At 36.3% G+C, this 12,208-nt stretch overlaps 1 protein-coding gene across 2 annotated transcripts in view; it reads left to right on the top strand.

Annotated features, from left to right (window-relative positions):
* The window catches only part of SAMSN1 (SAM domain, SH3 domain and nuclear localization signals 1), a 48,008-nt gene extending 36,517 nt beyond the window's left edge, over positions 1–11,491 (top strand). Inside the window, exon 8 of one of the 2 annotated variants that reach the window (XM_019668115.1) lies at positions 10,378–11,491. In XM_019668115.1, coding sequence (XP_019523660.1) covers positions 10,378–10,580 — 203 coding nt within the window. In that variant the 3' untranslated portion in view covers positions 10,581–11,491. Of the gene's footprint in view, positions 1–3,170; positions 3,561–10,377 lie in introns of those variants that run through there. The other variant, XM_019668116.1, reaches the window with a different exon arrangement.
* Positions 11,492–12,208: the final 717 nt, after the last annotated feature.

Raw genomic sequence — 12,208 nt, 5'->3', positions numbered from 1 at the left:
ATTAGTGAGAAATGTCATATGTGACTTCTGTAGAACAGCACAGAGCATGGCTCTAAGCTAATGAGCCCTTGTGCCACACAAGAAAATTCACTTCATTACCATATACTCAATCTTGTATGTGTTTATAACACTCTTTCAAAATGTTATAATGTCTTGCAAAAATATTCAGCACTCAATTTTATTCTCTGAGATGGTTCTCTATATTTGTAACTATAAACTTAAGATGGAGTCATATATGCAGATTCACTTGTAGAATAATACAGGCTCCACCAACTGGGTTTATAAAGGAAAGATAGCTTTTGTTTTTACAATTGCCAAATCTGAACACTCTTCTTACTAAATCTGGTCAGGCTCCCAGAACCCTGAGTTTAGGGTGTGCCAAGATCTGCAAGGAATATTGTTTCAGGAAAAAAAGGGGGGGAAATGTCTAATTTTAAAGATGAAAAAGAACTTAGATCATCTAATCCAATCTTTTCTTTCAAAAGCAGTACTAATAACAACCGTTCACCCCTTTTTTTGAACCCGCTCTCTGAGTCAAACTTTGAGCCAAGGTCTTCACATGTATTCCCTTCTTTAATGCTCTCTGCACCTGTGAGCGAGGTAGCACTGTCCCCACTTGTGTGAGAAATTGAGAAGACAAATAACTTGTCCAAAGTCACATACCTAGTGAATTGGAGAGCTAGAACTAGTGTGTGTGATGCTGTGCTATACTTCCTAACACAACCAAGTACAGGTCAGATGGGACGTAAGGATGAAAGTTGTATTTAGAACCCAGGCTTCCTGACTGTTCCTTTGTGGGTTTCCCTAGAGACCCTCTTTCATATGCCCCACAAACCGGCATAGTGGCACATCACATGTTTGTTAATGCTCTAGCCGTTTATCTAGTAGGAATTAATTAATTTCTTTTTAGAACCTGTTCCTCACTTTCTCCTTACTTGCTGTCCTGGGCTTGCATAGATTTTCATCCTTTTCGAAGCGCTTTCAAATGTACAACTTTCACACGTACAACTCATTTCACACCTGCAGAATTGATTTCATTCTTAGGCGTAGGTGTTTATGTGCATTATTTGAAGTTGTGGAGGTTAGGAGATGCAAAAGAGGGGATGGGGTCCCAGAGGCAGACAAAGGTCAAACTTAAGTAGCCAACGTACTCAACAGTACAAGCCCAAACAAAACTGATCAGTGTGAATTGCTGTAGCAGTATCTTTGGGTAAAGATGTTTCTCACATCTTATTTCAAAACACGTCTCCTCACTAGGCAACATTAGGCTAAGAAATAGATTCTGTGCATTTCCTGTAATTGAGCATATTCAGTATTGTTATCAATATTCTCCAAAATAATTTAATGCTGAAGTAGATGGAAGGAGGACACTGAATATTTTTGAAGACTTGTGCATACTTGCTTTTCTTTTATAATACCATCCATAGAGGTATTTTGCCCTTTTGATAGATAAGAAAATATTTCAGAGATGAATTTCAACGAGGCCAAACAGATAAGTAGCAGAGCTGGAGTTTTTTTAATCAAAGACAGGCTGCTATAAAAACCTAAGTTCTTTCTTCCACACATACAAACTGGTGAATATGAAAAGAACAGTGAATATTCGATAATTAAAATGTTCTACTACTTTGCCAACTTTCTCAAGAGCTTCAGTTCAGCTTTCCATCTCAGAAAGTGGAAGTTAACATTTATGTGAGAATGGAAACCTTCCAACAGCTTGAATCCCTGAAAGGTGCAAGGCTAACTTTCACTGCAACAGGATTTGTGAGTCTAAGGAGCCTCAGAGCCTGGGTAAGCAGGGCTTTAAGCTATGAAACAGTTTTCAGCAGAGACTCACAAAGGGAAGATCAGTCCAGTGACAAAAGCTGGGGCCACTGAAGGTGTCCACTTAATTTCTCCATTCCAACCCCTAATCATCAATCTACTTTCTATGTTAATAAAAAATTAATGATTTTAGATGATAACATTAAAGCTAGGTGTAATTTTTAAAAACCCTCTGACCCAAATTCTTCCTTTGCAAGATGGGGCAGCTAAAACTAGAGTACATAAGAAGCTATCTCAAGGTCACTTATCTAAAGCCCAGACTCCTAAATCTAAATATTAGAAACACATTCTACTACATCCTGATCTCTGAAAACAACACAGGTATCTCCAAAGCAAGATAGGACATTCTATGTTTAATACAAAAAAGTACAAAACCCCCAAATTATGTCCCTTATAAAAGTTTAGAATACTATACTTGAAGGTCACTAGAAGTAGATCATTTATTAGCAGCCAGTAATGTACAAACATACACACACCGAGCCAAATTCTGGGAGATGAAAAATGGAAAAAAATGCAGATTCAACCAGTGTCTGTTGTCAACTCACAACCCAGAGATTTTTTTTCTTATTTTAATCTTACGGTCTAAAGTACTATTAGAATATACATGTCAAAAAGATGCATATTGCATGTTAGGCTACTTTGACTGAAAGCTATTTATCTTATATGAAACTGCTTTGTTCAAGAAATAAAGAAGAATGACTTCTATTTGTTGATAAGATGTAGAGTACTGATGATTCGGCTCCATGCTGCTGCCTGCTTATTTTTATCTATTCTCTACTCCGTGAATCATATCTTCTACAACCATGCTAAAGATTAAATGCACAACCTTCACATACCTTGAATGATAAAGACCTTGAATATATGGTTATATAAAACTAAGACATCATTAAAAACAAATGCACGTCACAGTCATAGGTTAAAAATACTTAGCTTTTTGTGTGTGAGTAGAAGAATGGGGTATGCAGATTGGCCAGGCTTTTATGTATGCATTTTATTTTGATCACTGAACAATGTCAGTTTGGGACCGTCAATAAATTCATAGTTTAGAGCCTCATTGCTTCTTAAGTTGGGATCTGCAAAGTTTCGTTTCGCTAGTCATTCAAAAATTGAGCAGAGTGCGCACCTGCTTTGAGGACAAGATTTAAAATTTAGGGACAATGTAGGAAGGACCACAAGCTCCATTCGACCCTTTAATACATCTTGAGGGACCTAGAGGGTGGGGGATGGGACAGGGACAAAAACAGAAACCTAAGACTTAGAGCAAGCAATTTTCCTTTTCTCTTAGGGCAAAATAGATAACATTGTACCCACTATGACCTTGAAAATGTAAACCCCATCAAACTTTTCAGGTCACTGCTTGACAGGAGGTAAAGATGCTTCTCCAGCAAGCTGATAGAAGGGCTGGCAAGTGGTGTTCGAGCTGATCACAGGATTATCCCTGGAGGAGGAGAACGGCTTTGGGGTTCTGCCATCCCAGCAAGACCAGGACGGAGATGTTCTGAATTTGCTCCCTTGTGGCTTTAGAATTGAGCAGAATTAGGTCACTGGCTCCCTCAGCTAGGAGTCTAGATGAGGTTAGAAGGAGAAGAAAAACTGGGGGGAGACTGGGCTCTTGAAGGAGCAAAAGAGCAGAGTCTGTTTATTTTTTTGTGTGCACATGAGGATTTATTTATCATCCAAATTTTAAAATGGTCTATTTACTTTAATGAAGGTTCTCAGAAAGTATAAAGGAGAGTAGAGAATATGTGTGTGTGTGTGTGTGTGTGTGTGTGTGTGTTGTTCTATAAACACAACCTTCCAGGCCCCTTTGCCTTGCGGAGAAATGTCTCTTTAGAATAAGTAAACTGTTAATAGTAAATATTTCTGCTTTATTCTGAACTTGTTCCTCTTTTTCCACATTTAGAAACACTTTGATGTGTCTTAAAAGTGTGTCTATAAGAAGGTGTACTATTGTCCTTGGGGAAATTGGGTGATGGAAATATCTTGTTTTCCCTTTAGCACAGGAATAATTAAATTTTAAACTGGAAAAAAAAAAACCAACAACAACTCAGTAACTGAATAAAACTGTATGAAAATCTGTATATATTTTAGGTACCTGCAGCCTTTGCAGTGCTCCAGGAGGAGGAAGGGGAAAGGGTGGGCCATGTGCCAGGCTGTTGGCACTAGCTGTGGTCACAGCAGCCCCTCATTGCTCAAACTATCCCCAGTTGTGCTTTCCTGCCTGCCTACCTGCCCAAAACGATGCAGGGCAAATGGCAAGGCCCAGCCAGGAGCCTGGAACACGAGCTGCCAGCAGGGAGATTTATAGTTATGCCAAGCAGCAGTCCAGCAGTTGGCTGAGAATGTGCCAGGGTAGCCTGGTGCCCTAGCCCCTGACATGCATACCTGGTGTTTCCAACCCACTTGCCATATGATTTGAATTTAGAGTCTAGAAACGTACATGCAGCTTTTGAGAAATGATATGCTAACCATCCACATACACAGAGTGGGGAAGGCACATCGGTATTTTACACTTCTGTATTTATAAATATGAATTTAATAGCCGTTTCTAGTTGTAGATGTTTGGCCGTATGCAATTTAATTTTCTTCAGATTTCTTTCTGGTTTTACCCCTAAGATTTAACGATAGATGCAATATTTTATGTAACACAAAGAAACAATAAAATGAAATATAAATGTTTTCACACTTCTACCAGAGAATCATTCCGAGGGAAGGAGTTCATAGAATTTTCACCTCCACTTACGCTCTGCCCATGCACCGAGGGCGCTCCCGCACTTGTTTTTCTATTGCATTATGATTGTGGACTGGACACAGTCTTTGTAGTGATTACCCTGGGCAAACAAGACTGAATCCTCCATGTGCCTTTCCAGAACCCCTAGTTCTGTGCTTCTCATTAAGGGGATTGTTAACAAATGCTTGTAGAATGAATAAATGTCGAGTGAGAGAGTAAAGAGATTTTCAAAGAGTAAGCAAGACTTTTTTCTGGTTATAATATTTAAAAGTTCCCCACTATCCCACCTCTGGTGTAAACATTTTTCTAACAAGCAGGTGGGTCTTGGTGTGTGTTGTCAAGATTTATTTGATGCACATGTTAACAATGTGTGCATGTGTGTGTGCTAGAATGTAAATGAGTACATTTGTAGTGGGCAGTAATGTATAAACTATCAAAGTTTAAAATGTGCATACTCTGATATCCAAAAATTCCAGTTCTAGGAATTCAACTTCAACATACCAATGCATAAAAAATAGTAGCTAAACTACTAATAATTTTAAAAACTAAAATGAATGTGAACTTCCATTATTAATTAATTTGTTAAATAAATTAAGATACATGCAAACAATAAAGTAATATGAAGATGTTAAGAGAATGAAATGCATACTGACATGAAGAGATGTCCAAAACATATTCAATGGTAAAAGCAAATTGTATATCAATAATATGCAGGATGATCCTATTCTTGTCAAGTAATAATTTTTAAAATAATGTAATTAGGGTAACTTTTTTTACCATATCAAGTAAATAGCATTAATTTAACCTATAAGAAATATGAAATTGGTTTCTCAAGGTCCTTAATTTAGCAATATAAACTGATAGCTTTTAATCTTATTTGGTCATTATTAAAATAGCCAGTCCAAAAGGAGAACAATTCAACTGGTAAATGTTTTCTGGGATGAAAGCCTTCCATGGGGGGCATGGTCAGACAGTGTGGCAGCCTAACGGTGCTGTTCATGGTGTGCTGAGTGGTGGTGCTAAGTGGTCGTGATCTTGAGTGATGTAACCCTGTTCTTAATGAAGCACCCAGCATGGAAAAAGTGGAGGGTGCCGTGTGTGAGTAAAAATATTTACCCCCCAGCACACATTCATTAGAGGGTAGACTACAATGCTGGGATAACAAGAGTAAAGTGCAAAAAAGAGGGAGAGTCATTTCAACTCCATATTCTCTAAGGAAAACAATGGTAACTGGGTGGTTTTCCATGAAGGGATTCTCATTTTCCATTTGTTGTTGTTTTTCCAAAGGGTAGGTTAGTATTCAAATGAAATTAATATCAAATATTCACTATAAGTAGAAAAGTAAAGCGTTCAAGTGATTTCATGCTTAAGATGAAATTGGAAGTACCTAAGAGTTGTGCCCTCTTATCTCCATAGACAATGCTGCCGCTAGACAAGTGAACACAGCCATAGTTACCTGGAGAAGGCCTGAGTTTTGGTCTGAGTGACTCAGAGGTAGCCACAACATGAGGCTGAGGTCTTGCCATTCTAAGTTGAATATCCCTGGTTTTTCCTCAATGGAGATGGCAACACGCTAGAGTAAAAGAGGAGGATATTTGAATACCAACAAAATTCCTTATTTGATCTTCTTTAGTTCACATTTCCTTTAGTTAATCTAAACATCACATTCTTATTATAAAATGAAAATTCTTTAAAGAGCACTTTCATTAGCCAGGCATTTTTGTAAGCCTTCCAGGATGCATTATTTTATAGCACTTAGCCCAAAGAAATGCTTCATACGTAAGGCAAATAAGAGAGTCAAGTCAAAATCTGGAATATGGGTATAGAAACCTGGGAAAGTCAAGCAAAAACCAGTAGTTTAGATTTTTATTGAATCCTTAACTTTCTAATATGTGAATATAGGACAGATTTCTGTCCTTAGGGTATGAGAACTTTTTCCCAGAATTAGGATCTAATTTGGTTTCCTTAGCTCCCTTCACTTTTAGTGTAATTGAGATTGCCTATACCTAATTAATTAAATGTCATAGCTCCAATATAATTATTTTATGAATAATTATTAGCTGTCTTTTGTGTTAATCACCAGGCCACTTTTTATCTCCATCAATGACTATCTTGAAATGTTGAACCATGAGCTTTATACAAGTCCATAAAAAATTAATAAGAATAAAATATTTTAATATTCAAATTAGCTCCTCAAGACAAATATTTCCTACATAACTTTTTCTTATCACAATTATTCTGTTTTCATTACGGAGAGCACAGAATTGTTTGGGGCTGCTTACTGGACTTTCTATCCTGCCTCCTGTGAGCTGGCAGCAAAAAAGACATCCTTTTATTATTTAATTATTCAATAATAATTAAATTATTTCATAATCTTCCAATATACTCTGATTTAAAAAATGTACAGCCTTTCAGATATTTGCAAGCCATTTAGGGCTTGCTTGAAAATTGTACCATTTTAATTTTTTATTTTTATTAAAATAAAATATAAAACAGATGATCTGAGGAATACAGAGGAAATCTATCTAAAATTTTAATACTTTCATTTGCAAATTATATGTATGTGTTTTTACTTAATATTATAATAGAATATATATACTGATTTTTTTTAACTTAACATATTATCAGAAACATTTTGGTATAAAAAAAGACATACTCAACTATTCTATGACGAGTCCAATTTTGGAGGCAAACTGTTTCTTATTCCAATGTTACTTGCCTTATTAGCTCAGATGATTGGACCATGGGATGAAGGTTATAGTTTCGATTTCTAGGTAGGTCAGTTAGCTTTACTCATGGTCATATGAAGGGACTATAATAAATGACTGAGGAAACAAATGTGGATGCATTACTGTGAATTCATCCCCTCTGTTGGACAAACTATCCACAGCACAAGTACCAGGTTTGTGCCAATCCCTAACTCATCAGTGTCAGGATGAAAAAAAACAAAAAGTATCAAAAAAAGGGAAGTCTTGACCCTTAAAATACAAAAACTGAATACTATATAGTTTTCATTTCCATAATATGACATAATGGCCTGCCTTTTCTTTTTATAGTTACAGTTGAGGGGCTCCAGCTGATCACCTGCCTGAAGTTATCAAAAGACTGGTGGGAAGCATTCGAGGAGGCATAGTCATGTTTTCATTCCACTAGGAAATCATTTAGCAAATTACTGCTGTTCTGTAAATTACTATGCTGCAAAACTTTCATACTGAGAAACTATTTCCTTTTTCCATAAAAATTGCAGATGAAAGGTTTATGTAATAAATAACCTGTATTTAAAACAAACCAAGTCCTAGAATTTAGAGAATGCGATATAGCATTTCTCAGATGAGAATAAAAACAAATACATTTTTATTACTAATATTAAAAAATGGCATTCTCTGTTAAAGTCAGGTTTTCATTTGTTGTTTACTTCGTTATCCTTTGAGATGAATGTACAGAGGTTTCGGAGAATAAAATAACAAGCTAAGTACTTATTTTTTTAAAAGGAAAAGAGCTAATTTTAGAAATCAGAGTTCTTTAAGCCTAAGTTTAATATCTTGAATACAGCCCCACAGTCAGTAATCAACCTAAATAGAACATTGGGAGCAGTTTTTACTATGCCAAGTCCTCTTTAGATGTCAATCTGAAGGAAATTAACTCAGTAATTTTAATTTCGTATTGAGGTGATAGGCTCAAATATAATCTGGATAAATATGGCCTTATCCCCACAACCATTCTGAGAGGATCACACTCCAAATATGGTGGTCACTGCTGACATGGCAGGGAGCATACTGAAGAACTACTTCCTCTGGCCTTTTCCAGAATCACTTGGATAATGGAACACAGAGCTGGCTCATTTCATTTCAGTGGCAACAAGACAGACAAGCAGAGGCAGAGCAAAAAGCTCTTCCTTGGATAATGAGGCCCCATTTAAGAGCTACCTTTTCACACAAAAAAGGAGGCTTGGAAACAAAACTCACTGATGAATACTCATAAAAACTAGTGACTATTAAATGGATTCCCCCAAACATAAATGTTGTTATGACTAATAAAGAGAAAATGCTTCATGGTAGCTAAAATTTTAAAATAACAATCACAATAGGTGCATATTAAAATTAAAGCTCCTTGTACCTAGAACTAGTTGTAACATCACTAGATTTAAACACCTGATAATTGAATCCATATTAAATAAAGTTGTGGCAAATGTAGAAAAGATTCAGAAAACGGCATAAATGTGGTTTCATTGTTGCGAATAAAAGCTTTGAGGGCAAAGGTTAAACGGACTGTTACGATTCATTTTGAGGATGAGTAGACTAAGAAACGATTTTTATTATTTTTATCCAGCTTTTCTCAACCTGTATTCCTCATCTAAACCACAGAATACAGAAAATAATTTATCTTTTTTTCAACTCCTTCATGGATGGTTTATAACTAGTACCATTCTATAAACATGGAAAAGAAGTTAATTCATTAAAATACAAGGATGCTTTAGGGCGCCAGGGCTCAATTCTGTCTTGTAATAGAGGGTGGTAACAACTGGATACACAACGAACCATAAACTAATGTTGGCAAGATATCTGGAGCCTAGAAAACGCATTTAAGAAGCAGATATGTAGACAAGATAAAGGGTGGATTTCCTAGAGATAAATTACTTAGCATTGTAAGAGTCTATTGAGGAAAATTATACCATTTCCTTCTCCCAAGGATTTTGAAGTTGGGACTTACATTCTCCTGAATGTAATGGAGTGAAGTTCACAGCCTCCAAAGGCAGAGGTCTTGTCCCACCCTGAAAAGTCTGTATTTGGTTCTTCCAAAGTGGGGCTATTCAAATGTCCAAAGTGGGATAAGCTCCAAGGTTAGAAGGGAAAAGAAAAAAACATGATGAAACAGCTGAGAGGTTTGGGCTCTAAGATGCATCTCCTCTCTGAGGAGCCCATCTTATAATGCAGAGAAACACCCATATACTGGAGTCAGGGAAGACCAAGTAAGAAAGTTCACATTCACAAAAAGAATGCTGATGCTAAAGAACTCTTGAGAAGAGTAAAATTTTATAGGGCCACTTAGGTTCTTTAGAAGTACCTTTGGTTACATCACTGATACTAATTCTTTTTCTAAGATAATTCCAGTTGAATCTAGAATAGTGCTTTGATGATACAATAACCAATCTGAACATAAGTGATTGTTATTCAGAACTACAAACAAAGATATAGAAAACAAACTAAATAAGGCAGATTTGATGAAAATAGTGGTGGTTTACTACCTAAATGCCACCTGGTTTCCATGTCTACTTTTCTGACAAATGCAAACATAGGAAAACCCTGAATACTCTTAAGTTTTATTAAATTCCAAGTAATTGAAGTCCTGCTATAGTGATCTTTTGTTCATTAATCCACATTATCATGATTCTAGAATTGTTCACAAAGATTACTATTGATGTGGATTGTACATTTAAACTACAAATTTCTTTTTCTCATATTACTTTAAGGTGTATTTGGAAAAGGCATCAGTCACACTGTGGATACAATCTGCTTTCTTTGGCAACTTATCACTAATATGCAATGAGAGTCCATATAGATCTCTGCTTATGCAAGCGGTTCACATGGATTCCATGAAACTGCCAGTGAACCACAAAGGGCAGATTTTGACTTCTGAGAAAACAGTGGCTTGAATGTGGGAGTGTAAATATATGTTTGATAGGAAACAACTATATCATTTACTTACAGAAGTTTCAATTGTAATGAAGTCGAGGTTGGAACAATAAAAATAGCTCAAAGATGAATGAGTACATGAATAAAACTCTCTTTGGCTTTGCCTAACTGCTGCCCCTTTTCCACTTACAGCCGTCCAAGAGCAAGACAATGAATCTGTGCCCCCATCCTTAAGCTTAGACATCTCCTCAAATGAGTCACAGCTAGATGACTGCCCGAGGGACTCTGGTTGTTACATCTCATCAGGAAATTCAGATAACGGCAGAGAAGACCTAGAGCCTGAAAATCTTTCTGACATGGTACAGAAGATTACTATCACAGAAACAAGTGACTGAACACACTCTCATCTCGGTATCTACAGATGCATCCCATTTTAACTCTTCTTGAGCTAACAGATCAAAGAGGAAAGGAAGCAAAGTCTTCTCAGATGCAACCTAAAGTTAAAATGTTTGAATCTAAAGGACTGTACATTAAAGTTCTTATCTTTGACATTTCCAATTATTGTAAATAATATGTATATTTATTATTTTAAATTCTATGTATTAATATTTCATCTGCCTGTATTAGAAAAGGTATAGTATAAATCAGTATGTGTGACATAATTTTATTTGGCTTTATTTTATAAGTGTATAATGATAAATTTTGCAAAAAAAACCCACCCAAAACTCCTTTTTTTCCATACATGCCAGGTTTGAATTTGTGTATATTATTAAACAAATAGTAGTGGGGCATGTGTCTGTTTAACCAATTGTCCAAGAAGCATTTACACTCATTTTTATACCTACTGGGAAAGTGAGAGTTAATATTGGAGACATTTTATCCAGAGCTACAGTGGAGTTTTAGTAATTAATTTTTTGTTGATTTCTTCAGTGTTATCTGGTATAAACTACAGATAATATATTGTCAATTCTGATTTAGTAAAACTAAATTTAATAATGCACAGATGTTTCATCTTTAAATGTAAATATTTTTCATTTTGAAATGCTCTAATTTTAATAATAAAAAGAACTATGTGTATTTGGTGTTTTCCAGACTAGTGTTATTTAAAGTGGTTTCATATTAGTTCTTTAGACAAATTTTCTCCTACCAGACAAGGTCTCATAGTTAGTCCTCATACAATAAGTCCCCAATTTACGAACGAGTTCTGTTCCGGGAGAACGTTTGTAAGTCAGATTCGTTCGTAAGTCTGACAAAGTGAGTCTTTGTGCTTCCTAACAGTCCCCTCCACATCACCACTGCTTTTCCTCTTGCCTCTGGACATCCTGGACTCTGACTGAGCACTGTACTACTGTACAGTATCGCACTGTATAGTAAGCACACAGCAGCACAACTGTGACAATGTCCGGCAGACACAGCTACTTCTGCGATTTGTTTGCAACTCGAATATTTGTAAGTTGGGAGGTTACTGTATATACTTATATTTATATGTGTATATGTGTGTATGTGTATGAGATGTGATCAATAAATATGGTGAATGTTTAAATTTAAAAAAATGTTACAGTAAAGACACTTTGCCATTAATCCCCCTCAAAATACCCTCATTTTGAACACACCTTATCCCATCATTCTTGCCTCTTTCTGAAGCAGTTATGGAAGTCCTTTTTCATGTCTTTAGTTGCACTGTCATGGCTGCCTCAATGTCCTGAATAATTTTGAATTTGGGGAAGAGCCAGAAGTCACACAGTGACAGATCAGGTGAATATGGTGGATGAGGACACACTGTGATGTTTTTTATTTGACAGAAATTGCCATATACCAGAATAAAAGTGTGACACTGAGCCTTTCCATTGTTATCACAAAATATAGTGAATGCTGCTGCTGAGTGCCATCCAACGGAAAGACAGGGGTCTTCAACATGGGGAATGGTGCATTGACCCTTAGTAATGGTGTGTGACAAGTTTCAGCTTGTTCAGTACAGTCAGTCGGGTGTGAGCTACGGTTGAGAGAGGTGTGTGTTAAAGTG

This window comes from Hipposideros armiger, unplaced genomic scaffold (genome assembly GCF_001890085.2).
Source record: "Hipposideros armiger isolate ML-2016 unplaced genomic scaffold, ASM189008v1 scaffold_517, whole genome shotgun sequence".
Lineage (NCBI taxonomy): Eukaryota > Metazoa > Chordata > Mammalia > Chiroptera > Hipposideridae > Hipposideros > Hipposideros armiger.
Note: the sequence above shows the minus strand (reverse complement) of the source record. Positions and strands in the feature narration are given on the sequence as shown.